Source organism: Macrotis lagotis, chromosome 2 (genome assembly GCF_037893015.1).
Source record: "Macrotis lagotis isolate mMagLag1 chromosome 2, bilby.v1.9.chrom.fasta, whole genome shotgun sequence".
Taxonomy (NCBI): domain Eukaryota; kingdom Metazoa; phylum Chordata; class Mammalia; order Peramelemorphia; family Peramelidae; genus Macrotis; species Macrotis lagotis.
This window is the reverse complement of record NC_133659.1, coordinates 326482177-326509835: the sequence shown is the minus strand read 5'-3', so window position 1 is coordinate 326509835 and position 27659 is coordinate 326482177. Positions and strand designations below refer to the sequence as shown.

The following is a 27659-nucleotide window of genomic DNA, read 5'->3' as shown; positions in this document are numbered from 1 at the left end:
TTAGAGTTACAAAAGCAGTGTTACCATAATATAAGACGGTGAATGAACCTAAAATTGTGACAAATCTTTTTTTAGTTGTTTTTTTTTTTTTTTTGCAAGGCAATGGGGTTAAGTGGCTTGCCCAAGGTCACACAACTAGGTCATTATTAAGTGTCTGAGGCCAGATTTGAACTCAGGTCCTCCTGACTCCAGGGCCAGTGCTCTATCCACTGCGCCACCTAGCCACCCCAAAATTTGAAAATAAATCTAATTGACTTCACTTTGCCCTAGATCAGGGCATCTTTATGAATCATATATTTGCCAGCTAATGGATTCTCCTTTCCTTTTTCTTTTCCTCTGTCTCCTTTCATTCAGTCGGAGGTTTCCTGGATTCCCAACAAACACTACTCGGGGATATATGGTCTGATGAAGCTGGTTCTGACCAAGACTCTCCCTGCCAACCTGGAGCGAGTCATTGTCCTAGACACAGACATCACCTTTGCCACTGACATTGCAGAGCTCTGGGCCGTGTTCCACAAATTCAAAGGTAAAATTAATTTTCTCTTTTTTTGGTTGGAAAGGAGAAAGTAGCCCCCAAATCAACCAAGGCTTTCATAGTGAAGATCAAGATGAAGGGTTGATGGATAAACCAAGCAGGGAATGAGTCCAGAATTCATTGTCCTGTTTTTAATGTTGTGTTACTCAAAAAAGATAAAGAGATTCACCTAATTAATGATATTTGGATTATGTTAATGCTTGAATTAGTCTTTGGTTTTTGAATAAAAAAAGGAGCTGAAAGGAAAGATAGATATAGATCATATCAACAAAGTAGGGGATTTAAAATTAGAAGATGTAAAATTCCAGATCTACCACTTATTACCTCAGGGATCTTTGTTTAACCTCTCTGGGACTCCTTTTCATTATCTTTAAAATGGTGATGGGATAAAGTTTTAGAGTGAGTGATATCCAGAATCCCTTCCATCTTCGATCTGGGCATGTTTTTATATTCCTAGACATTAAACTAGCATAGATGCCTTCAAGTGGTAGATGAGAGTAGTCCAAAGGAGAGCTCAATGGTTGGGGCAAGCCAGTCTGAGATTAACAGTCTACCATAGATAGCATTCCATTTGGATTCAACTAATGATGGTCTGGAAAATTGTTGCTAGTACCTTATGAGGTCAAAGAACAACGGTTACTTGAGGAGTGGAGGGGCATGGAGAGTCTTTGGGAACGTATTTTACCTGCTCTGACTTTTGTTCATTTTGTGCTGTTATTTATAGCATCATTTACCACTGTTTAAGTAGGTTGGCATTGGTTGGCCAATATCAGTAAAGCAAAGGTTCTTAACTTAGGGATCCAGGAACTTGTAAATAGATGATAGCTAGATAAACAAACTATGTCTAAATATAAATTGTTTCTTTTATAATTGCATTTTTTTGCATTTAAAACCATCATTCTTAGAATGGATAGATAAGCTTCACTAAATTGTCAAAGGGGATTGTGTCACAAAAATTGTGAAAGAGCTCTGGGCGAAAGACTTATTAATCCATTAGATTTTGTTGCCCATTGATAGAAATATGCATATTCCCAGTGGGTAAGCTTTGCTTAAAAAAAAAAAGGAGTAGGGGAGGCTAGGTGGCACAGTGGATAGAGCACCAACCCTGGAGTCAGGAGTACCTGAGTTCAAATCCGGCCTCAGACACTTAATAATTACCTAGCTGTGTGTGGCCTTGGGCAAGCCACTTAAGCCCATTGCCTTGCAAAAAAAAAAATGAGTAATAGGTTAAAATAATGTGATTGGGAAAAATATATGTAAATATATATGCCATATATCTATATATGTATAAATATATGTCTAAATACACTTTATGAAGAGAGACAAGAGAAAATGTGTGTTAAAACTTGAAAGAAACAGAACACTTAAATCTAACAAGGTAACTCTCCACTCTAAGTTTTCCTCCATTATCAGCTTAACTAGATCTTGGGCTGAAAAATACAATTCCTTTTTTTCTTAATATCCCAGGTATCTTTTAATCTTGTTCTGTGAGATACAGTTGACCAATCTGATGACCCCAACATTCACCTCCCCATTGCCCCCTTTTGCAGAATCTTTAAAAATTTCAGATGTAAATAAAACAAACAAATAAATAAATAAATAAATTTCAGGTGTGGATTGATTTAATCCTTGTCTCATTGTCACATGACAACATCAGTAAAGTGTTGATATTTTTTAAATGGCCCTTTGTTTTCATAAGGAATGTGGGGACAGCAAAGAAGCTTTGAAGTTTCCTAAAGACAACTCTGCCATCCTATCCTCCTCCTATTCAACTCCCAAACTCTTATCATCTCCACTGCCCATGCCCATTATACTCCAGATAGAGTATTGTTTCATACACATTTTGCAGTCAGGCTAATAGACATTCTTCATCCACTTGAATTTTCCTGTGGATGTCAATTATCATGCAACATGTATGTGTCTATGGCAGTGAGAGGCTACTTGAATTCCTCCTCATTTAGGTCATTACTCTAGAGGCTTGTCTATGTAGAGCTCTCCCAAAAGTTTTAATTACAGTGCCTTTTTTCCTTCCAGGGTAGGAGGGGGAAACAAGTAAAATGTGCATTCTAAGATCATCAAATTAATAGGGAAAACAGGAATCTGAGCACTTGAGGTGATAGAGGACTAAATTGTGATGACTCACTTTTGCTTGGGTTTATATCTGAAACCACAATTATTTTATGAAGTATTCTCTTCCCTATATAAAGGAATATTATATATTCTAGAGTTATCTGGTAGATTCTGATTGATAGTATGCCACCTGCCTTAAGGGAGTTTACAAACAGATGAAGAGGGAAATTGAAAGTATAACCAATAAAAAGAGAATGATGATTCTTAATCTTTACCTGCTTTGTGAATTAATGTATAAGGCTTTGTGTTTTTTTAAGTACTAACTAATTGCAAAGTAGAATGTTAAGCACTGGAGATAGAAATAGAAAAGTCAGACAGTTCCTGTTCTCAGGGAGCTCACATCGAATGGGGGAAATCATACATACAGAAAGTTTTCACCTTAAATCAAAAGAAAATGTGTCATGATCCTTACAGTACTGCTGTGAAGTAGTGAGGCCTCTTTTTAAAGTCATTTCCACAGATAAAATGATAATACCTTCTGATGTTGAACCTCTGGATAGTGTTAAGGACTATAGTGGCAGGCTCTTTCTGGGTCTTCAGAAGCTATGGTTATAGAAGCTTCCAGGAGTGGTTGGTTGCCAGACTCCATCTCCACAAAGATGGCTTTCCAGAGCAGTGCTGTGAGCATAGACTGGAAGCATGTCTCTTATCCAGTCTCTTGGGTTCCGGGTCACAGGCTTTCTTCATTAGGAGCTGAGGGGAGATGATGGTGGTTTGACTTGCTTGGAACATACTGCCTCTCTCCCCCGACACACACCTCCCCTTAGCTATCTATGATCCATCTGTCTCTTGTCTTTCTATCTTCTGGCTCTTGTTGTATTCTTCCTGCCTCCTTCTCTCTGTTCCCATACCCCAGGGCATCAAGGACAATGGAAAGAAAAGTGGCCAACCTTGCCTCTGACCTCACTTGTCGGGGCAGATCTGTCCATGTACCCCATCCTGCCTTAAGCAAAAATTTTCTTCCTCTACCCAACTCCCCCAAGGAAGAGGCATTCATCATAACTTCTCTTGTGTTCAGTGTTCCAAGTGACATTGATAAAATTGGGTACTTTTTCCCCTTCTCCTTTCTCTCTTTCTCTTTAGAGGCTGTGCCAACCCCTCATGCTTAGATCACTGATAGGTTTGATTCCTTAATGGAACTGTGAATTTCCCTGGGTCTGAATTCCCTTTTTTTTAATAGAATCTATTTTAAAAAACCTTTTATTTCAGACTTTACCAGTCCTATTCTCAGTTCTTGCCTTTAGGAGGTCTTGCAGTAACTTTTCAAAAAGACTTCTTTGGGACAAACCAGTGGGCTTCCTAAGCTGCTACTTAGGGGAGGCTGGCACAAGACCCAGTTGCCTCCTCAGTGGGAGACCCTGCCACACCCTCCTCCTGCGTGAACAGTGATTTCAGAACCACAGACTCTGAGTAGAAAGAATCAGGCCACTGGGGTGTTGGGGAGGTTTGAGTGAGTCACTCCATGTCTTTAATGTTTGAACAATTTGAAGGATAAGTGCCATAGGGAGGGGCAGGGCCACCTCCTACAGTCAGCAGAAGAGGAACCAATGAGAGGAAGCACAATAGAGCAGGGAAAATGATGAACTTCGAGTTGGAAAATCTAAGTTTGCAAAACCATAAAATTTCCAGCTGGACAGGACTTCAGATATCATCTGGTCATTCATTTTAAATCTAGCCTTATACCCTTCATCGTAATAATGTTCACTAGCATTTTTTAAAATACTTTTATATGTTGTTCTTTTCAACACATAGGACATAGGTGCTGTTGCCATTCCCATTATCATCATCATCATCATCATCATCATCATTAGGAGGAGGAGAAATGTTAGTATTATTATTAATAGTAGTCCAATTCCTTTATAAAATAAGGAAAGAGAGGGGAGGTTCCAAATTGATGATCCTCTGTTGTCAGCCTCTAGTACTATTGAAAAGATCTAAGCTTCATACTTCCAGCCTAGCACCTGATCTTTCAAATTTGCATTCATATTGTAACCTCAAGCTAACAACAGTGCCCCTTTGGAGCTAGAAGTTAGGGTGACCAATTAGGAATGCCCAGAAGTTCAAGTGATGGAAGACAATCCTACATCCCTGCCCCCTCCTACCACCATCCCTATTCTTCCCTACCCTATAATTCACATTGCTGTAGCACATTTCACTTATGAGACATTTCACATGCATGACATCATTTCATGTGCACAGCACATTCTTATTGGTTAGAAGTAGTACAAATATTTTATTCCTGTTTGAAAGCAGGGGAAACTGAGGCTTAGAAAGGCCATCTACTTGCTCAAAGTCATATAACTAATGAGAAGTAGATCTGATATTTGTACTTAGCACATCTGTCTATGATTTCACAAACATAAGACAGGTTGAATGGTCACATCTATGTTTATGGACTTAGAATAACGAGGTAGAGATTGCAAAATTCAAATCTGATGTTGGGAAGGGGAAAAAAACACTGAGCAGTTAGAGCTGGCTCAAAATAGAATGAGCAGCATAGAAAGATAGTGATTTCTTATTGGAGCTCATCAACCGGATTATCCCTCACAATTTTATTCCTCAATTTAGATGTGCACCTGTATTGCTGCTCATTGCTTCCTTCCCAGGACACTTTGGTCCAGTCAAACTGACCTTCTTACTGATACTTATACATTGTGCTCTATTTTCTACCCCTGTGACCTTGCATAACTATCTCCACTCCTAGAGTGTGCTCCCTTCCCACCTCTTTCACTCAGAATCCCTAATTTCCTTTCAGGCTCATCCCAAACATTGCTTTATACACAAGACCTTTCCTGACCTCCCCCCAGCAGTTACTGAATGCATTGCCCGCCCCCAAATAACCTTGTATTCATTTTAGATTTACCTAAACATTTACTTGATTCCCTTAACTGGAAGAGATTTTATCTTTCAGTCCCTAGCACATAAGACAGTGCTTCATACTTTCTAGGCACTTGAAAAATGTCTATTGATTGGATTGATTGACTGATGTTAGAGTGGGGATTTCTCATGTATATGGATGTTTAACATACATTAGAAATGTACTCTTTTGTATTTCTGTTGTGAATATATGTTTAACTACATGACTTCTACTTAGGTCTTTTTCTAACCTGAGATATATGTTATATAATAATATAATATATACCATATATTATATTATATTATAATATATTATATCATATTATATATAAATGTTATGTATAGGTTATATGATTCCAAGACTTCTTGATAATTTGCAAAGGGCATCCATTTTCAGGTGTAGTTTAATTTGGATGGACTCTGAGGTTACTTTGATTTATGAAATTCTGACTATCTAATAAACTTATATCTCTAGGGATTGCTTCAAAGCAGGGGTGGCCAGAAGGGACACATTTAATTTGAGTCTTCTCCAGCAAGTCTAAGACTTGGTAGAATGTATAGAAGTCTTTGGGTTCAAGGAAGAGACAACATGGAGCCAATAAACTTCACAAAATCCTAACATCTCAGAGATAAAGGGAACCTTCAAGTCCCTGTAATTCAAGCTGTGTCTGAATGGGAATGCCATTTAAAGTATCCTTCACTCCACAATCTTCATAAAAACTACAGTTCTAGAAAATACCAGCTTCACAGCATATGAACCTTTTTGGTTTGCTAAGTAGACTATAAAGCTTCTTGAATGCAGAGAATGTCTCATTTTTATCTTTCATACCCCAAACTTACAACACCCCACACATAGTAGGTGATTAATAAATGTTTATCAATTTATCATTTGTGGATCATAATATTTTGAAATTGGAAAGAACCATAGAGCTTTCTGTTCTTCTGTTGATTCATCTGAAAAATTGAGGGGAGGTGTACTTAATGACATCTAAGATAGCTTCTAACTCTAAATCTGTAGAATCCTCTGATAGCTTAATCAAATCCTCAGATATGTCAAATGAAAAATGGGGAGGTAGAGCTCAGAGGTGCAATGATTTATCCACGGTCACACTAAGATGCTAAGATCAAGAGAACCTGCAATCGTGAATACATGTTTCTTAAATTGTCATTTGTGCATGTTGAGGACATATATGATCAATGAAGGTCTTTTATTTTTCCTTCCACATTCTTTGTCTTCTGTGTCCTTTTCTTCTTTCCCTTTCAAAGTCCCCCTTCTTCACTCTTTCTCTTCCTTTTCCTCCTAACTGTTCTTCCTTGAGAAATGTTGGGGTGCTATAGAAAGAGGTTTGAATTTGGAGAAAGAACCTTACTTTGAATTCTAGCTTAGCTGCTTCCTACCCATGACTCCTTGGTTAAGTTATATAACCTCTGTGGTTCTCAATTCCTCGTCCATAAAATGAATGAGGTGAGTCCCTCTGAGTTCCCTTTAGCACTAGATCTGTCTTTTAAGACACTGACTCTTTTCTTTTCCTCCTTTGTTACTTTCCTTCCCTCCTATCTTACCTCTCTTCTCTCTCTCTCTCTTCTCTTTTCCTTCTCTCACCCACTCTTGTCCTTTCCTTCTTACCTTCATCTTTCCTGTTCTTCCATTCAGTCATCCTTCTCCAATTTCTCTCCATCTAAAAGAAGTCCTGATGTTTTTCTTTTTTCAGTTTAAGATGGAGTTGGTGAAAATCAAAGACAGTCCTTCAGTACTGACTGCCTGAGTGTATGTGAGGAGTGTCTCTCTGATTAAAGTTGCCTTTTCTAAAGCCTGTCTGTCTAACTTCCCTCCTGTGGTTGAGTTTACATAGGTCCCCTACTCATCTCACATTGGCTACTGACAGTTCAGAAACTTGAGAGAATATTTTTGCCTCAGGGAAGAAAAACAGAATTTAAAAAGATACAAATTCTCAGATGAACTGCTTTTAAATGATACCTACAGTGAGAGTCTGTATGGGAATGGACTTTTATTGGCCAAGGCTGTTGGAATTCAGGACAAAAGAGCTGGACAGGGCCTCTGTTCTTTGTCATCAATCCAAAGATTTTTCTCAAGACCAGAGCAGCTGCTTTTAAAACTGTATTTTGTTGTTATTTTTTATTCTTCAACATGCTAAATATTGACAGATTATCCCCTACCTTTCTCTAACTCCTGGATTGGTCTTTAGTCAATTGTCAATCTTTGACATTCCCTTTCTATTATTAATTCTGAAAATCATATGATTCTCTTTTTTTGAAGTTGTTTTCTGACTTCCCCTGCTTCTGCCTTTATTTCTATTATTTTCCACGATTCTTCCACATAGACTCCTTGACTTTTAAGGGGCTAATAAATATTACTTTATTCCCAGCATTTGTGTATTTCCATTCATTAATTCACCCAAAAATTCAACAACCTACTATTTTTGCAGGTTATGGAAATACAAAGACAATAACCAAAGCTAGTCACTAGTTGACCAAGTGACTGGAAACTCCTCTAGGGGTTTATATTCTATGAGGGAAAACAAATAGCAGCTCAGATAAAAGACAGCCTCACATTGACACTTTAATGCTATAACTCACTGCATATATGACTTAAAGAAGTAATTTCATCTTCTTGGGTCTCCAGTTCCACTTCCCTAAAATGGAAGGGCTAGACAATGATAATGTTTTTTTCCTTGCTCTAAATCTTAAGACCTTGCCCAATTGATCTTGAAAGAGTAAACCCTACTCTCTAGGCTTCAGTTTCCTCCTCTAAAAGACAAGGGGGAGTTGGACTCAAGGAACTCTAAGTTTCCTTCATGACTTTCTATCCAAGATTCATAATTAAAGAAGCAACAGCATTTGCCATTTGATAACTACCTTAGTAGTTCATTATCTTGAACTTATCTTAGTATTCATTATCTTGAAAGAGTGTGCTGTTCATTAATCACTTGGTACTGGTTAAGAATAGAAGAATGATTTTACTACTGGTGGTGGTTTCTTTGCCATTCCTATTGGAATTGAAAACATGCCAAGAAGGGAAAAAAGTCATATTTTTATTCATTTATTTTTATTTTTAAATGAACTCATTGTTACAAAGCTACCATTATTTCCTTTCCTTAGGACCTCAGTGACCTCCCCCCCACCCCAAGAAAAGAGAAGGCTGCTCATGACATTGGGGATAAGTTTTGAAGTCAGAAGTTTTGAAGTTGGTTGAACTTAATGGAATGCTAATTATTTGACAGTGAGCATAATGTAGAAGTACAAAGAACCAGTAAGGTGATTAGTGTGGAGGAGCTAACAGTGTGAATGAACAGTTTAGCACATGGGCCAGAGGAATAACAGTTGAAATTCATCAATTCAGTGTTGCAAAAAGATTTGGGGTTCATCCAGTCCAACCTGTACCAAGAAAAAAATGCCATCTATAGCAAACTGACAAATAGTCCCCTAGTCCACCAGACTTAGAGTACATTTTTAGGGTTGAGCTCTTGTTACCTCCCCCAAAAGAAATCATTTTGAAGTTTGTTTCTCATTTTAGGAACCTTGACCTTAGGAGTCTGACCAAAATGGGCAAATTTCTTGAGTTTACTAGAAAGATGATCCTTTTCCTTCCAACCTACATAGTCCATGTAAGTCACAGGAAGGGTAAAGATCAACATTTGTGTTAGTTTCTCCCCATGGTGGTCCTCTGGCACTCCTCAGCTCAAGCTTCAGTTTGACTCTGGAATTTTCCCCTTTCATCCATTGCCTCCCATTTTCTCTCTAGGAAGACTGATACAATAACATGGAATTGTCCCCTTAGTTCTTCTTTGTATTCTGCTAGAGGAATTCCAATTTTTCTCTATTGTCTTATGTCACTTCACCGTGTTCCTTGAGGGGAGTCATCTAGGTATCATTACTACCATCTCTTGTATTACCTTTCCTAGAGACACTAGGGTCTCTGTCCAACCCCTGCAATTGAAAGATAAGCAAAATAAGGTTGAGAGAAAGGTATTTACATGAGTTTCAATTGGCAGGGCAGGATTCAAAGGCAGAGACTGTGACTCCAAGTTCTAGTTTCTTGCTTTTTTTTTGTTAAATTTTCTTTTTTCCCATGATTCTCTTACTGTACCATGCTATCACTCCTATTAATACATTACCAAATAAAACAACAATGTTTAAGTCATCTCATTCCACCAAATCCCCTCCTTTTAGATAAATGTTGATCTTGACCCATCAGAAAATATGGCACTTGAATGGTAGAGTGGCTAGAATTCTGGGTTTCAAAGAGTCAGGATGAGTTTGCAACTTGATCCAGATGCTTCTAAGCTGTGTGAGCCTGGGCAAGTGATTAACTCCTATGTGCCTCAGTTGTCTCAATGTAATATGGAATTATCCATGGTTTCTCCAAATCTCTGATTCTTTTGATACTCCTTTCATGATTGTAAGATAGATGCCGATCCCCCAGCTTCTCTGTCTCTGGAGAGAAAATTGCTGTTTATTGCTCATTGAACACCACAAGGACGTAAGAGTTCCCTCCCTCTAAATATGTATATGGATATTTTAAGAGGAGCATAATATATGATGAGGATGTGGCTTGTCAAGAAGACAAATCCCTTTTGTCTCCTTCCTGCACAGCATGGCCAGGCCCCTCCATCTGCATTGAGGCAATGGTCAGAGCAGCACAGGCAGAGGCCTTATTGAGATGGATGGCCTTGGATTTGGATAGCATCCTGTCAGCTCGCTCAGGCTCATTTGTAAACAACCACCAGCTTTCAGAGGGGTTTGTTTTTTATATTAAAAGTCATTTCCACCAAGGGAGGTTGTTCAAATTTGTTTTCTTGCCCTGTTTATTTACCAATGGTGATAGAAAGTTGGGGGGGCAGAGAAAGGAGTGTAAAGACGGGAGAACATGCCAGGTGTGGGATGCATGGAAATATAGGTAGGAGATTCAGTGTTGAGGGGAAGGGAAGTCATGCTCTTCATTGTTTACATTTACCTTTGAAAAATACTAGAAATATTCCTTTTAAACATTAATCCCCATATACTTAAAAAAAGTTTTTTGATTAGATACTCTAAGGTGATTTTCCATATTTATTTCACATCACTTTGCTTCAGTTGCTCATTTCTCCATTTCAGTGAAATGAGCTTTGATTTTCTTCATCCAAACTCCAAGTCCCATCTCTTGCCTCTGAGTTTTTGTACAAATTCTCACTCTTGCCTGGAATAATTTTCCTCCAAATCTTAGTGCTTTGATTCTTTAAATGTGCTTCCTTAAATTTACCTCCTATGATGACACCCTTCCTAGCATCTCCAATTGTTACTGTTCTCTCCCTTTTGAAGGCATTCTGGATTTTTGGTATCTGCATGAAGATTGTATTCCCCTTTTCTGGTAGAATGAAAACTCCTTGAAGTCTGTTGGGGATTTTTTAAATTTTATCTTTGAATACTCATTGCCTAATAAAGCACCTGCTACATGGACTTAAGGAATAATTATTAAAGCAAATTGAGTTTGAATCAGTATTTAATGTGGTGAAAATTAACAATGATAGTTTGTCTTTAGAAGTGTATCAATTGGGGCAACTAGATGTAGATGGAGCACTGGCCCTCTTATCAGGAGGACCTGAGTTCAAAATCCACCTTAGACACTTAATAATTACCTAACTGTATGACCTTGGACATGTCATATTGCCTTGCAAAAAAAAAATTGTAAATCAACCTATCAGTCCATCAATGAGTTTTGATGAATTGTTTGCTATTTTCCAGACCCTGGAAATTAAGGAATAAATGAAAAATTATTTCACTCTAGAAACTTGAATTCTCATCCTTTCTGTCCCTCTCACTCTCTCCCCTCCCACCCTCCCCTCTCCTCTCTCCAGGATGCATTTAGATGGCTCAGTGGCTAGAGTGCTGGGCCTGGAGTCAGGAAGATCTGAAATCTGTTTTCAGATACTTATAAGCTGTGTGACTGTGGGCAAGTTTCTTAGCCTCCCTCTGCCTCAGTTTCCTTCTCTGGAAACTTGAATCTACTTCTCAAGATAGTTTTGAGGGTCAATTAAGATTTTTATAAAGTGTTTCTGAAATGTTATGACACCTATGGGGAACAATGTATAAAGTGCTAAACCTGGAGTCAGGAAGACTTGAGCTCAAATCCGGCTAGGCAAATTACTTTTGCTTAGTTTGCCTTAATTCCCTTATCTGAACAGTGACCTGGAGAAGGAAATAACAAACCATTCTGCCACAAAAACCCCAAATGGGTCTTGGAGAATTGGGCATGACTGAAATTGCTAAACAACAACAAATGAGAAATCTCAAAGCATGATATAAATGTTAGTTACTACTACCATTACCACAACTACTACCACTATTAGTATTACTACTACTACTACTACCACCACCATTACTACTAGTACAATGACAATGACTATGACTACTGTTCATCTTTTCCTGACTCCAGATGCATTGCTCTATTCCCTGTACCACCTGTTTGCCTCCATAGTGGTTTTCCAGTATATGAAGGGGTGTTAATGGGAAAGGGAGATTGGATTTTTCTGCTTAGTCTCAAAGGACAGAGCTAAGGGCTATGGGTGGGTCTATCCCCTCTCTGAATCTCAGTTTCCTCACTTGTAAAAAAGGGTGCTATCAGAATTGTTGTGAGTCTCAGATGAGATAAATATGAAGCAAATGACATATTTGTTTTGTAAATTTTTAATTATTTGCATTCAGGCACCAAGGAAGCTGGAGCAGAGATAGACTTTTATGCTGCTTAAAAACGAGAAAAAAACAACCAAACAAACAAAAAAGCACCTTTCTAACCATTTGCTATGGGCTACCTGGGGAAAGAGTAGATTCCACTGTGGAGGGCATTCTTGTTCAGAGTCAGGTGGAACTAGATGGCCCTTGTATTTCTACTTGAGGAGGAGGAGGCAGCTTCTCCAGGATGTGCCTATGAAACCCTCCCTGCAAAAGCTGTAGGTTCTGGATATGGAGGAAGGTAATGAGGACAAGAGTATGGAGAATGCCAACATTTGTTCTGTGTCAGGAGCTCAAAGACACATCTTAAATGCCAGAAAAGGTCAGGTGACATGGGGTGGAGGGATGGGGTAGGTAGAGGGCTAGGCAGCCAAGGCAAGATCAGCCCATCTTCAGTTCCAGACTTCTATCTGGTAACGTGCCAGCATTCAGGGACTATGTCCAGATTGTGGCACCCTGCCCCAGGACATCCTGGGGCAATTCATAAGAGGTTGTGGTTACTGCTAGAAGAGAAATTCCATTTTCCAAAAGTGGCTATTCTTGATTCATGAATGTGGATCTGTGGTGGTGGGGAAGGAAAGGGTCTCCTGATCAACCTGACAGAATTCCAAAATCTAGCTAAAGTGGAGCAGAGATCTTACCAGGGTCCATTGTACACTCTTCTCACTTGTAAAGATGTTCACCTCTGGGGGCAGTTAGGTTACCCAGTGGAGAGAGCACTGGCCCAGGAGTCAGGAGAACCTGAGTTCAAATCCAGCCTCAGCCACTTAATAATTGCCTAGCTGTGTGACCCTGGGCAAGTCACTTAACCCCACTGCCTCAAATAAAAATAAAATTTTAAAAAAAGTTCACCTCTGATTGTCTTAGAGGGATACCATGGCTTATCATAATATCCTGCCCATCTTGGGGAAGGAGCTCTATTCATTTCCACAAATGTTTACTGAGATATGGGATGATGACAGTGAAAAGACCTGTGGATCTAGGGGATCCAGGTTTAAGTCCTACCTCTACTGCTTATTTCCTGTGTGACCTTGAGGAAATTACTTAATCTCCTAAAAACCTCAATTTCCCTAACTATAAACAGAAAGATGGATTAGATGCCTTCAGATGTACTAACACTAGATCTCCTTTCCTATGATCTCTTGCAGATTTAAAATTGTCTCATTTTTCTCATGTAGAATAAATTGGTGACTTAAAAAATTATTTTCTATTTTTAAAGTTAGTAAAAATCTGATTTTTGAGAGAGAGAGAGAAAGAAGAAAGAGGAGGAGGAGGAGGGGGAAGAAAGGGAGGGAGAGAACAAGCAAAGGAGGGAGCAAGGAAAGAAAGGGAGGGCAGAGCCTTATATCAAATAAGACTGGTTCATTATAAATCTCCAAAACTCTGTTCTTGAGTTTCTTCATCAGTTCAATGTGAGGGCAATGGCTACATGACCATCCTTCTTTTCTGACTATAATTCTAGATTCTTTTTTTTTAATTTCAGTCAAATGACTCTTCAGTTTTCTCTGAACCATTTAACTTAAATTCTTAATTATAAGAAAGTAGAATAAATGTCAATTCCAATGAGACATCAGAGATCACCTGGTCCAATCCCTCATTTTACAAATGAAAAGCCTAAGGCACAAAGAATAACTTGCCCGAGGTCATTCAGGTATGTGATGAGGCTGAGATTTAAACTAGGTCCTCTAATTCCAAATCCAACAGACTTTCCATCCTTCCCATTCTATTAACCCTTTCCTTTCCTTCTGTAGAAAGATAGCCCTAGCTAATTCCTTCTTCTGTATTTATCCTTTGGTAAATCCAGTCATCACAACTGTATCTAATTCCTTTTGGGAGCTCAAGGCAAAAAGGCACCCATCCCCAACTGAGCCCCATGTGCTAACTTTCCCATCAGTAGTGACTGCTGGATAGATCTATCACTGTCTGAGTATCCCTACTCCACCCTCATGCCCCAGAAGGACAACAACTCCCAGTAGAGATGAGCTTCAGCAGAAACTCCAAAGCAGGAACTGGCCCCATACAGGAAGGACCAGGGTTCCTTGGCAGCTGACTAGGTTCATAAAAGTCAGCAGGCAGCTATTAGAATGGTTTAAAATCATCCAATTTTTATAGGTACCTAAAAAGGCCGAACAGCACTTGTCTTTGTTCATAAAAAGAACATCTGTTAACTCCTAAAAGATGTGTGCTAGTGGGTAATGCCTGGGCTCCCAGTACATCATTCATCCCAGGTATATTCTGCACATACCCCAGCTATCCCTCTCCCTCTCCTAGAATCAAAACCATTTCCCATGTATACAATCCCTGACTTGTCAGATTCTATGGATCATGGAGTTTGGGAACTTTGAGGCCATCTATTCTAACCTCCTTTTATAAATGAGAAAACTGAGACCCAGGTAAGCTACCTGACCAGGTATCATAAATTACAGAACTAAGAGTTAAACCCAGGGTGGATAGATATAGAAGCCCTTCCCACTATTCCACACAGATTTTCCTGCCCATGGAATTTGAAATCAAACATAGAATCATCCCCCTAAATCTAGAAGGAATCTTGGAGACTGTCCAAGCTAAAATCTTTATTTTACAATTGAAACCTAGATTGGTAAAATTACTTATTCAGGGTCCTGAAATAATCAAGCATCCAAAGCTGGATTTGCACTCAGGTCCTCTGATACCAGGGACAGCATTGTTTCCACTCTGTTTCCCTGGTTCCTTGTGGCTCAGTGACCCTCAGAATTTCTAGCCTACCCAGACATTGTCACTCACAAATAATGCTAACTTCAGTAACTCTAGGTTTTGTCATTTTGTGACTGTTGAGAATCTAATGGCCTTGAAGAGACAGCCATTGGCATAAGCCACTTATGTACACATTTTTGACAGCTATTAGTAAATGAGAAGATTTTTGCTATTGACTTTGTTTAGTCCTCAAGCCAAGGCTGGATGACTACATGGCAGGTATGTTTTAATGGAGAGTCATTTCCTATAATGTTTGAAGTAGATGATTGTTGTCTTTGCATCCAGCTCTCAAACTCCCTGATTCTGTGAAAGAAAGAAGAAAGGAGAGAAGCTCTCAGGTCTGGTACTTTCTTTAATAGAGAGGAAAATGATTTCTTGCTTAGCCTAAGAACTCTATAAGTCATTCTTAATTTGATTTTATGAGTAGGGTGGCAGGTGCAATTTTGAAGACTTAGACTTCTGGAGTTTGTTTGGAAAACTCAAGGTTGAGAAATGAAATGAAGAAACTTAAATAATTTAAATCAATTTCAGGATTTAATATTAATAATACCCCTCATTGATAATATTTCAAGAAGAGTTTTTTCTTAGCTGAATATTGTCTAAATATGGTGACTAAACTTGGCCCCAAAGAAATGATAAAATATGTTCCATCTTCAAAGGGGGAGGACCATGGTATACAACCATTGTAAGTGCTATCAGACTTGCTTTATGTCTTAATTTTGATAAACTGTTTTTTTCTTTTTCTCTATTCTCTCTGTCTTTTTTTTCCATTCTTTCCCCTTTCCTTCTCTCTCACTCTTCCCTTCTTTCTCTCCCCCTCACTCCTTCCCCTTTTGCTTCCCTTCCCTCTTCCTATTCCCTTCCTTTCCTCTTCTTCTTTCCCCCTTCTTCTTCCTCTTCTTCCCTCACTCTTTTCCTTTCTCCTCTTCCTCTCCCTTTATCTTCCTTCCCCAATCTTCCTTTTCCTCCCTCTATCCCACTCTTTTCTCCTCTCTCCCCCTTTCCTATCCCCTTTTCTCCCTTTCCTCTCTTCTCCCTGATTTCTTCTCTCCCTCATCTCTCTGATTTCTCTCTCTCTCTCTCTCTCTCTCTCTCTCTCTCTCTCTCTCTCTCTCTCTCTCTCTCTCTCTCTCCTCTTTCTGCCCCCTGTAGTTGTAGTTTATCTTTACATGTTAACAAGAGAGATCTTGTTGTATTGTCACCCTCTTTTGATGGGGTTGACACTTGTGAAAATGATTATACCTTACCTGAAGCAACCCATTAAAGGAGACAGGATGTTACTGAGTTTCAACGACATCAATTCAGGCAGGGATGTTCTAAAATCCCTGGATTGGGTCAAGTTTTCTTTCCTGGTAAAGAAAATAAGAGTGTTTAAAGTTTCGCCACCCACTGGAGGGGTTGGTGACTGCCTCTTCCTCGCTCTCCCCCATCTGAGGTTTCTGGTCCAAGTAAATGAGCAGTTGTCCTGGAAAAAGAGGATGTAGAAAACAGAGGGAAAACTTGGAAAGTAGAGTAGATGGCAACGAATTCACTGACTGGTAAAGAATATAAAAGTAGAACTGGCTGGAGATGGGAAGATCTGGGCTATTTTCAGTTTCCTAGAGAGACCATAGAATTATAGATTTGGGGCTTTAAGAGATCATAGGATTCATTTGAATCCAGCCCTGATATAGATGAGGAATCATGATCCAGAGAGAGGATGCAACTTGCCCAGAACCACACAGTAAGTGTCAAAGGCTGGATTTGAATTCAGGTCTTCCCCTAGCTGCCCTATAGTGTCTGTACTTTGCAAATATTATTACCATTACCATTGTGATCCAATAGCTTTAATTTTCAGGGAACCTGAATTCCAGTCCAGTCACTGACCCTTACTGTCTGTCTGATCTGGACAAGTCACTAACTCCATGGGTCTCTATCTCCTTAGCTGTAAAATGAGGGCTTGGACTTCCATGTTCTCTGTCATCCTTTCCAGCTCTAACTATGATCCTGAGTCATTTTACTTCTCCAAATCTAGGTTGAAGGGAAGCTAGATGACCACTAAGGTCCCTTCTAGTCCTCTACCTGTGTCCTCTCCTTTGGCAAGTCTGCTTTTGACCTTGCTGTACAACATCCCTACACACATCCTTCCACTGCAGATTTCTCCTCTAAGTCTTAAAGAAAAGAAAAAAAATGTTAAAAAAAAAAAACCTTCCCAATCAAGTATTCCCTTGGGCAAACCTGACTGCTCTCAGCTTCATTCTTGTGCTAATACTTAGTGCCTCTATCTTCTGTGAATGCCAGCTAATAGGACAGGTGAATAAGCAGGTGACAAATGCGAGGAAAAGCCAGTCCAAACCTGCCCATCATCTCAGCCATATTTAGCTACAACTTTGCCATAATGATGAGGCTCCAGAGACAAGGGAGAAAAAAGCCCAGAGGACAAGGCGCAGGGGTCACTTGAGTGACAAATGAAGTTTACTCCAAAGTTGATATTTGGTTTCTGGCGTCCACAGCAAAAATAATATTTAATAGATGGGTTTCTATATGGAAGACCCTCATCATTCTAATCACCTATCAGCTCTCCACAATTTGCTTTCCTCTATCTTCTGTGGTATGCATCATAATAACTGTATGCCATGGATCACAGAGCCCACCCTAGCCTCCAACTTTGAATTCAGACTTGCTGGCCAGGTTGATTTCAATATAACCAGCTAGGATTCTCAGGACCTGTGCCACCCCCTTTCCAATTAAGGGGTTTACACCAGTAAATATGGACGGGAAGGGAGTGTAGGATGTATGTAGTGTCCTTGGTGGGGGTGGCATTTGTATAGAAAGAAAAATGACTACAAGAGTTTTGGATCCTGGACACTGGCCCAAAGGACCTCTCTGATGTTGGGGATTGGAAGGGTAGGGCAAGGTTGACTGATTTTCAGGCTCAGAGCCTAATGGGATCCTTACCATGAAAAGGATTCATAGATCAGGGTTCATTTGCCACCTCAGATATACTAGTTTTGTGACTTTGAATAAGTCACTTCCCTTCTGTGGACCTCAGGGGTTCTCATCTGTAACATGAAAAGATAAAACTAAATGTCCTTTGAGATTCCTCTAAGTCTAGGATTTTCTGATCTTGTGATCTAGGGTTGTTGGAATGTTAAAAATAGGTTTTTAGATGTAATTTTCAGAGGAAGAAATATTTTTAAAGGAACTTTGAGATGATCCTTTTACAGCTGAAGTAACTTGCTTCTATTCATTCAGCCACCACTTTGTTTAGGATGCAAAACTTCTCAGTCTGGTCCCATTCTTGTTTTGAAGACTTATCCCATAGGACCCTTCACATGCTCTAGAATTCAGCTACACTAACATTCTGTTCTTCCCATTCCAAACCCTCCTTCTCGCCGATCTCAGCTCAGATTGTCTGTCCCCTGACTTGGAAGGTAATCCCTCCCCACCTGCCCCTCAACCAAGTAGCATCCTCAAAAGGCAACTTTTCCTCAGTCTTCTCCCTCTGAGATGACATTGTATCAGCCCTGGACATATTTTGATTTATCTATAGATATGCATGTTACCTTTGGATTCGAATAGCAACCCCTTGAGGACGGGGACTATTTTTGCTTTAGATCTTTGTATTCTCAGACCTTAACATACTTCCTGGCAAATTCTAGATTTTTAAGGAATGCTTGTTAATTAAGCAGGGCCAGATGTTGTGGATACAATGATGAAAATAAAAATAGCTCCTGTCCTCAAGGAGCTCCTTTTATTTTGGAGGGGGAGTTTTCAAGGCAATGGGATTAAGTAACTTGCCCAAGGTCACACAGCTAGGTAATTATTAAGTGTCTGAGGTCAGATTTGAACTCAGGTCCTCCTGACTCCAGGGCTGGTGCTCTATCCACTGTGCCACCTAGCCACCTCAATATATTAGATATATTAGAATAATAATAAAGATCATTTACCAAAATCCCCACCTAATTGCTGCATTAAATGATCATATTTACTGCATCAAATATATGTCCAAAATGAAAAAAACAAAAATATATTTTTTTTAAAAAAGGAATCTGTAAACCAACAGCAAATTAATAACTTCTTAGGAAATAAAAAAGGAATCAATTGCATAGAAACTCTACTGCTTTTCAGACAAAATTCCCTAGAGTCCCTCTTGTCTGATTTCATTTCTACAACAAACCAAGTCTGTCAACCAAAGAGATAAATACAGTAACTGGACATCATGTAGATAGGCCTGTTTTTCTTCGCTCATTCCCAGGGGGATGTGGGATACAAGCTAAGGGCCTCTGTTCATTAGATTTTTTGAGCTCTGTGTGGCTAGGCCCAGTCACCTTCTTGCCCCCAGTCAGTCAGATGGGAGGGTTTTTCTTTCCTAAGGTTTCAGTCGGATACATGTTCCCTATATCAAACAGATTCCTGGATGTAAAAGGATCCTGGATTTTGTGAATGACTTGGGGCCACCGGGATATTACCTGATAGCTGGTATGGTTCTGGAAGAGGCATCAAAGAGTCTAAATAAAATGCAAAAAGTGTCACTGACTGATGAGATAGAGTAGGTTTTCAAGAGCAATCCTGAGCTTATCCAGCTAAGAAAGATATTAGCTGGGTGAAAGAATGCTTGCCTTGGGTTTAGTTATGGCTTCTTCATCTTTTAGCTTTGTGCCTGTGGGCAGGTCACTTCATGATAGAATCACAGTTATCATCAATCATTTGTTAAAAATCTACTCTGGGGGGCAGCTAAGTGACACACAATGGATAGAGACCCCTGGAGTCAGGAGGACCTAAATTCAATCCGGCCTCAGACACTTAATAATTATCTAGTTTTGTGACCTTGGGCAAGTCACCTAACCTCACTGTCCTGCAAAATCTCCCCAAAAAGTCTACTCTAGCCTAGGCATGGGGAATACAAATACAAGTATCAAGCAATGTAATGAAACTTGCTTCCATTTCAATGGGGAGACAATGAAGTTCATTTATAAATATAGACAGAATAAAGAGAAAGAGAACAAATTGAAATAAAAATGAAGTTAAATTTCAACTCGGATGGGAGGGACCACAGCATTCGTTGAGGGAATTAGAAAAGATGTTGGTGAAACTGCACCTTGGAAAAAGAAAGGCATTTGAGAGAAGGGAGAGTCAAGATCATCTGCCCAATTCCCAAACTCTAGAGGTAAGAAATGGAAATCAGAGACCTAAATTTTGATAATGACACCCACATAATAGAAGTGGCATAGCTATCTGGAGGCACCTGCTGCCTTCCTTGGATGTGACCAGAGTGAAAGCATTTGCCAAGAATGTTTTCATTAATCAAGAAAGGAAAATCATAGGTTCAAAGATGATCAAATATCACCATAGTTCCTACATAAATGATGCCAGCTAGCAATCCCCGAAGACACATGGGTACCAAATAGGAAAGCAGAGCTTCCTATTTTATAAGATTTTTGAGATTTTTAAAAAAATTTTTTTCAGTTCATTGTCTGACACCTGCTGCTTAATATATAGGTATTCGTTTTGTTTGTTTTTGCAAGGCAATGGAGTTAAGTGACTTGCCCAAGGCCATACAGCTAGGTCATCATTAAGTGTCTGATGTCAAATTTGAATTCAGGACCTCCTGACTCCAGGGCTGGTGCTCTATCTACTGTGCCACCTAGCCACCCCCATAATATTCTTTGAAATTTTGTTTATTTATTTTTCCAACCATAACTCACAAAGCAGCTTCTAGGGAACCAAACAGGTCTTTGGGTTCCAGGGGAAATAGGGGCTTATAGAGCTGAATAGACTCTCAAGAACTAGATTACTTTGTCAACTGACAATGCTGTACTGCCAAGGAGCCTTGGTCATGGGGGCAAGACCTGACTTTTAAAAGGTCAACTTTCCTGATCATATTATGTCAGACCACTGGGATCATATGGAATAGTGAGAACGGCATCTTTTGCACAACATTCCCTCACTTTAATCCATCTTATGTGCAAGCCATCACTCCCCTGATGTCATGGTCTTCTTTGAGATCAAAGGATAACTACTACTGGAAATATCTGGGTGGTCCAGTGCGTAGAGGGCTTACCCTAAAGATAGGAAAACCTCTATCCAGTTCTGCCTCTGACATTTCTTAGCTGTGTGATGCTGGGCAAATCATTTAACTCCAGTCTGCCTCAGTTTCCTCATCTGATCAATGGAGATGAAAACTCCTCCTAAAGTTGTTGTAAAGATCCAATAACCTGTAAAGTGCTTTGCAAGCTATGTGACTATTGTTGTTATCATGTTATTAGTCAAGATTGGACCCCGAATCCTCTGAGTCAATACTCACCATGCCACACTGCCTTCTAATTTTAATTCAATACCTATATATCGATTACTCACTGTCAAGGGGATAGGAGAAGGAGAAGAGGGAGGGAGAAAATTCAGAACTCAAAATTTTACAAAAAAGAATGTTGAAAATTATTTTTGCATGTATATGGACAAATAATTGAATAAAATTTAAAAGAATATCTATGTATTAAGTGGCAGGCACTATGTGTCTGACAATGGACTGAATACAGTATTTGGTGACAAAAATTTTTTTTTAATAATCTCTGCCCTCAATAATATTATCAAATAGGAGGCTCTGATTTCCTGTTTGATAGTATCTGTGTGCCTTTGGGGAATTCACTGACCTTCTCTGGGGACATCACTCTCATCTGTCCCAGATTCCACTATCCCTGAGTGTGACAGTTGTAATGGATCTCTGTGGCCAGAGGGTGAAAGTGAAAAGAATCCCCATTCTAATGTACCTGGCAAGTGGTCAGTCAACCTTTGCTAGAAGACCTTCCAGGAGGTAGAGAACAACCCTGCTCTGGGCAGAAAATTCCTCTTTGGGAATGTTCAGCTGGGAAGTTTGCTTTTGTTTTTATTTTAAATTATTTATTTGTATGTGTATGATTTTTGTGTGATCAAAACCTCTATCCGTTGCTCCTGGATCTGTGCTCTAGGGATAAACAAAACCAGTAGAACCCCTCATCCACACAATGGCCTTCAAATACTTGATGACACCTGTCATGTTCTCTCTGAGATTTCTCTCCTTCATCCTCCCATGACCCCTGAGAATCCTTTCGGCTCAAAATCTATGAAACTGTGAGCTCTGCACCTCAATTTGCCTCAGTTAAGATAATATTACTCTCCAGATTTCACAGGATCATTATTTGGAAAGCAAAGTTCTGCTGCATTAGAAATGTTATCATTGTTGCTATGATTGTTAATGTAGCAAAGAACAAGTGGCAATATGTTTCTATGTTGTTTTAGAAACAACAATTATTTTAAAAACTTTTTTTCAAAGAACTTCATGGATATTTTCTGATATTAAAAAGAAAGCTAAGGGGCAGCTAAGGTGGTGCAGTGGATAGAGAACCGGCCCTGGAGTCAGGAGTACCTGAGTTCAAATCCGGCCTCAGACACTTAATTACCTGGCTGTGTGGCCTTGGACAAGCCACTTAACCCCATTGCCTTGCCTTGCAAAAACCTTAAAAAAAAAAGGAAGCTAGCTGAATATTGTTTCTGATTTGATGATTTCATCCTGAAATGTTGTTAAAAGCCAGGAGAATAGAGGAATTGCAATGGGCCCAGGTGGAATTGGTAGTCCAAGCTCATGCAGATGTATGTTATAATATAGCCTTAATCCCTCTGTTGGACCACTAACAAATGCTGACTTACTGAATAGCGAAGATGGGACCTGTCCCTGCACTCCCCTACCCCCTCCTCAGGGGGTCAGTAAGGTATTGTTTTTAGGGGTTTTTTTTTTTAGGTTTTTTGCAAGGCAAATGGGGTTAAGTGGCTTGCCCAAGGCCACACCAGCTAGGTCATTATGAAGTGTCTGAGGCCGGATTTGAACTCAGGTACTCCTGACTCCAGGGCCGGTGCTCTATCCACTGAGCCACCTAGCCACCCCTCAGGAAGGTACTGTTAATGGAAAGAGTAAAGAATTTGAAGTCAGCAATCTGGGTTTGAATTCCATCTATGATGCTTAAAAGTTGGGTGACCTTGGACAAATAGCTTCACTTTTCTGTACCTCTGCCCTTAAATGAGATTGTTGTTCTAGATGACTCTGAGATTCTTTTCTAACTCTAAATTTAACCCTAAATCTCTAAGGCCTTGTTTAGGTATATGAAATAGAGGGGACATCTAGCATGTTTGAAGTCATCATCTAAGCATCTTTTATAATGCTGTAGTCTACGTTCATGAGTTACAGTTTGCTTTCTATCTAGGTTCAAGTTAAAACAAACTAACCCCTGTAACTTGTGACTTCTCAGATCTGAGTCAATTGATGTTCTTTCAACCTAAATCACGGCCCATTCCCACATTAGCTGCTTCCTGCTGTCATTCCTCATTTATGGTTGCATCTTCTCTTCTTTGAAATTTGGAACTCCTGAGAATCCATCCCTGCAGTATATTCCCCTTCAGTCCCGAGCATATCACAGGCAGGTAGGTTCTCAGACAATATTTGGTGACTTACTTAATATTGACAGCTAGATGATGAAGTAGATGGAGCACTGGGCCTGGTGTCTGGGAAACCTGAGTTCAAATCTGGCTTCAAATACTTAATAGCTGTGTGACCCTGGACAAGTCACTTATCTTCTGTTTGTTCTGATTTCTTCCTCTAAAATGGAGATAATAGTAGCACCTACATCCTAGAATTGTTGTGAGAATCAAATGAAATAATAATTGTGAAATCTTTAACCTCAGTAACTGGCACATAGTAAGCATTACATAAATATTAACTCTCAGCACCACCACCAGCAGCAGCATCATTCACTAAATGGTATGATGGATAAGAACACTGAAGCCTGGAGTTAGGAAGAACTGAGTTCAAATTCAACCTCAAACATTTACTAGCTATGTGACCCCTCTATCTATTAAAAATAAAATTTAATTTTAAAAATGAACTGGAGAAGGAAATGTCAAGCCATTACAGTATCTTTGTTAAGAAAACCAAAATGGGGTCACAATGAATAAGTAACAACTACTACTAAAAAAATGTTCTTTGTTTTTTAAGAAAGCTAAGACATCAGGGAGATGATTCCATAAACTGGATTTGAATGAGGTGAGTGCTGTGCCAAGTCACCAACTTCATTTTCTCATCCACAGCCATCTGGGTCCAGTGACCAGATATGATTCAGGATGACTGGAGATGGCCCTGAATACGAGGCAGTGAGGGTTGAGTGACTTGCCCAATGTCACATAACTAGTAAGTGGCAAGTTTCTCAGGACAGATTTGAACTACCACCCTCCTGAATCCAAGGCCAGTGCTCTACCCACTTTGCCAACTAGCAGCCCCAACAACTACTATCACTTCCTCTACCACCACTAACATTTTCACCACTACTTCGACCACCACCACTATTTCTACTAATAATACTTCTGTCATTATTATTTCTACTACTACTACACTATACTATACTAATCTATTATTCTAATTTTCTTAATGTAATCCAATTGTAATTTTAATCGTATCCAACTCTCTGTGAACCCATTTGGAGTTTTCTTGGCAAAGTTACTGGATTATCTGCACAGAGAAGAGTTATTAATGATGGTGTATATACATGTCTTCAACTTTTAAGGGAAAAGAAGTTGTGCTTTTTTTAAAATGCTTCAGTCATTTTCAAGTATACCCTCTCTCCATTGTATTCATCAATGCAATTCATTAAGCAGTTATTAAATGGCTGCTGTGTAATAGGCATTATGGTATGTGTGAAGGCTACAAAGAAAAATCCAAACAGTCCTTTTGTCAAGGGGCACACTTTCTACTGAAAGGGAAGAGAAGACTCCCTGCTAACAACAATTTAGCAGAACTTACTGACCAAGCAACGTAACCAACTGAGTGTGTACAATTCAGCATCCACAATCCCTAACTCTCTATGAAGGAAAAAGAAATGTGTTTTGGATACTATTCTCCAGAATCAGTGTTGTTCATTTCATTTAATTGGAGTTTAGTTGCCTTTTAATGGGTAATAATAAACATTGTAGTCATTGCTTGTTCTATGGGCTTCCTAGTTTGGGCTCCAACTGATCCTCTTCTCACAATCTAAGTTCTATTTACAATGGACTACTCAGTGTTCCCCTGCCTTATCTTCTCTTCTTCTTCCTTGCTAACACTATCCTCCACCTCAAGCCTGAGATGCATCTGTGACTTCCACATGCTGTTTCATTTCTTTTTTTCATAATCAATCATATCTCTCCTTTGTATAGTTTCTATCCCACTCTAGCTACTTGAATAAGAATAAGAATAATAATCCCATCTTTGTCATTTACAATCCATGTAATCTGGATTAATCTGTGTAATCTCTCCAGAGTTCAGGTCCCTCATCTGAAAAAAAATCTAGACTAGGATTAGGTGGCCCCAAGATCCTCCAACTCTAAATCTTGGAACCTATGGTAAAGCAAAAGTATCCAATTTCCCATTGGGTAACCTACTGAATGCTTTTGAGGAACTGACTAAACTTATCTAGAGACATCTGTCTCTCATTTGTAAAGTGAAGGGGGAGGCTTATCCCAGATCCCAGAGTATAAGAGTTATAATGAAGGTCAGCAGCCATAAGGTCTACAACCCATAAATGAAAGTCATCTCCATTCTAATAAGGGTAAGAACCCTGCTTTTTTAAGCTTTGTACTACCATTGGCTAGCAAAGTACCTGGGCATGGTTTCCAAACCATGATTTTTTTTTTGGTAGCTGTTCTACATCTGGGGTTCTTAGCCTTTTTTTTTTGGTTTGCTTGTTTGTTTTTGTTTTTGTGTCAAAGATTCCTCTGACAATGAAGCCTATATTCCCTTTCTTAGAATTACATTTTTAAATAACTGAAGAAAATAACAAATTTCAGTTAAATGTCAGTGAAAATAAAGATTTTCCTATTGACATCCACAGTTAGGTGGATAGATTTATCTATTTATGAAAATCTTTGTTTGCACTTTGGTTTCGATTCAAGTCCTTCCTGTTATGGATCCATAGGGCAGCCTGGTGAATTCTAAGCTCTAGAATTGAAAGCAATTTCAGACTACATCTAGACTGGCTTTGAGATCTAGGGAGCAACCTTCTAGACTATCTAGTTCAGTGCTCTCCTTTTACAGGGGAGAAAGCTGTTCAGTACACAGCATTGAGACACTGAAGGCTTGATGTCAGGATGAGCTTTCTAAGAGCCCAAGTGGTTCAAAAAGTAGAATGGAAGCCTTGGAATGTGGGGGACTAGTGCCTGTTTAAAGGGTTGCAAGCTGAGGTTGACTGATGTCTTGTTAGCTCACTCAGAGTAGGTTTGGTTTTCTGGTGTGGATTAGAATAGGCAATCACTAAGAAACATTCCAGTTCTCAAATTCTCTTATTCTATGAGGTCTAAAAAGGATATTCTAGGCCTAATTATAGAGCTGTAGGGGACTTCAAGGACCATCCCATTCACCCCAGCCCTCCATTTTACAGATGCAGAAACCGGCCTGGGAATAAAAAGTGATTGGGGGGTGGAGAGGAGAGAGAAAGAGAGAGGGGCACACAGAGACAAAGAAAAAGAGAAAGACAGAAGGTGAGAGATAGAGGTACGCAGAGACAAAGAAGCACAGAGAGGGAAATACCAGGACACAGAAAGAGAATCAGAGCTATGCAAATTGGAGAATTGGAGGCAGTCCAAAGAAGAGCTATGGTGATTAGGATTCAGGGATAGATAACAGAAGAAACATTAAAGGAGCTAACTGTCTGTAGCTCAGCAGTTAAGAAGAGATGGTTCAGTGCATAGGGAGGGATGTTTCATGCATGTGCGTGTTTTTAAATGGGCTCTGAGTTTGCATGTATTCGAGTGGCCTAGAGGAAGAAGAATATATTTTGCCTGGCACTGCAACAAATATAACTTGAAGGAAAGGGAATTGACATTGACTGAAGGAAAAGTGAATATGTCCCCTGACTAAGAAAGAGAGATAAAGTCGTTATTTAAAAATTAAAATGTGACTTATGAATGGGCTTCCATCTGTTAGAGGGGAAGGGAAGGGAATAAACATTTATATAGTTCCTACTATGTGCCAGGGGCTAGGTAATGTGCTTTACAAATATTATCTAAATGGATTCTCACAACAGTTCCATGTCAGAGGGCTTATTATTTTCTCCATTTCACAGGAGAACTGAGGCAGACAGAGGTTAAGCGGCTCACCCAGAGTCACACAGCTAGCCAGGTGGCTGAGGTTAGATTTGAACTCATCCTCCTGACTCCAGGCCTTCTATACTACCTAGCTGCCTCTATTAATGAGCAATTAATGAACTCTTTCTTAACAATATGAATCACGATTCTAAAAGATTGCCTAACTTCATGTGAAGGATTCCTTCTCAACTGTCCTATATCCCAGGCTTTATTTCTGAGATGCTGCAGTTTTATGTTTTTCTAAATGGCAGCCAGACTTGGATCAGAGGAGGTAAGATGATAGTAGACCACAAATTTAGAGGAGATTTTGGGAGGAGAGAGCATTGCAGGGTTTGGGGGTTGGGTTTTTTTTTTTTCATCTAAAAGCTAGTGAGATCCTCTCTAGCAAAAGAAAGGGGACTGATTTCTAACTTAAGTTCTGCAACCAACTAGTAACATATCTGTTCCTCCATGCATAACCAGCTCCCTCGAGCCTGTGAGGACAGCCTTCTCTCTCTCCTTCTGTATTCTTCTCCCTCTGCTTCCTCCCTCCCCCTTTTCTTGTTGTCTCTAT

At 39.5% G+C, this 27659-nt stretch overlaps 1 protein-coding gene across 1 annotated transcript in view; it reads left to right on the top strand.

Annotated features, from left to right (window-relative positions):
- Window positions 1–334: 334 nt before the first annotated feature.
- The window catches only part of LOC141515327 (xylosyl- and glucuronyltransferase LARGE1), a 234973-nt gene continuing 207648 nt past the window's right edge, over window positions 335–27659 (top strand). Inside the window, exon 1 of the mRNA XM_074226785.1 lies at window positions 335–526. Within this exon, the coding sequence (XP_074082886.1) occupies window positions 406–526 (121 nt within the window). The 5' untranslated portion in view covers window positions 335–405. The remainder of the gene's footprint in view (window positions 527–27659) is intronic.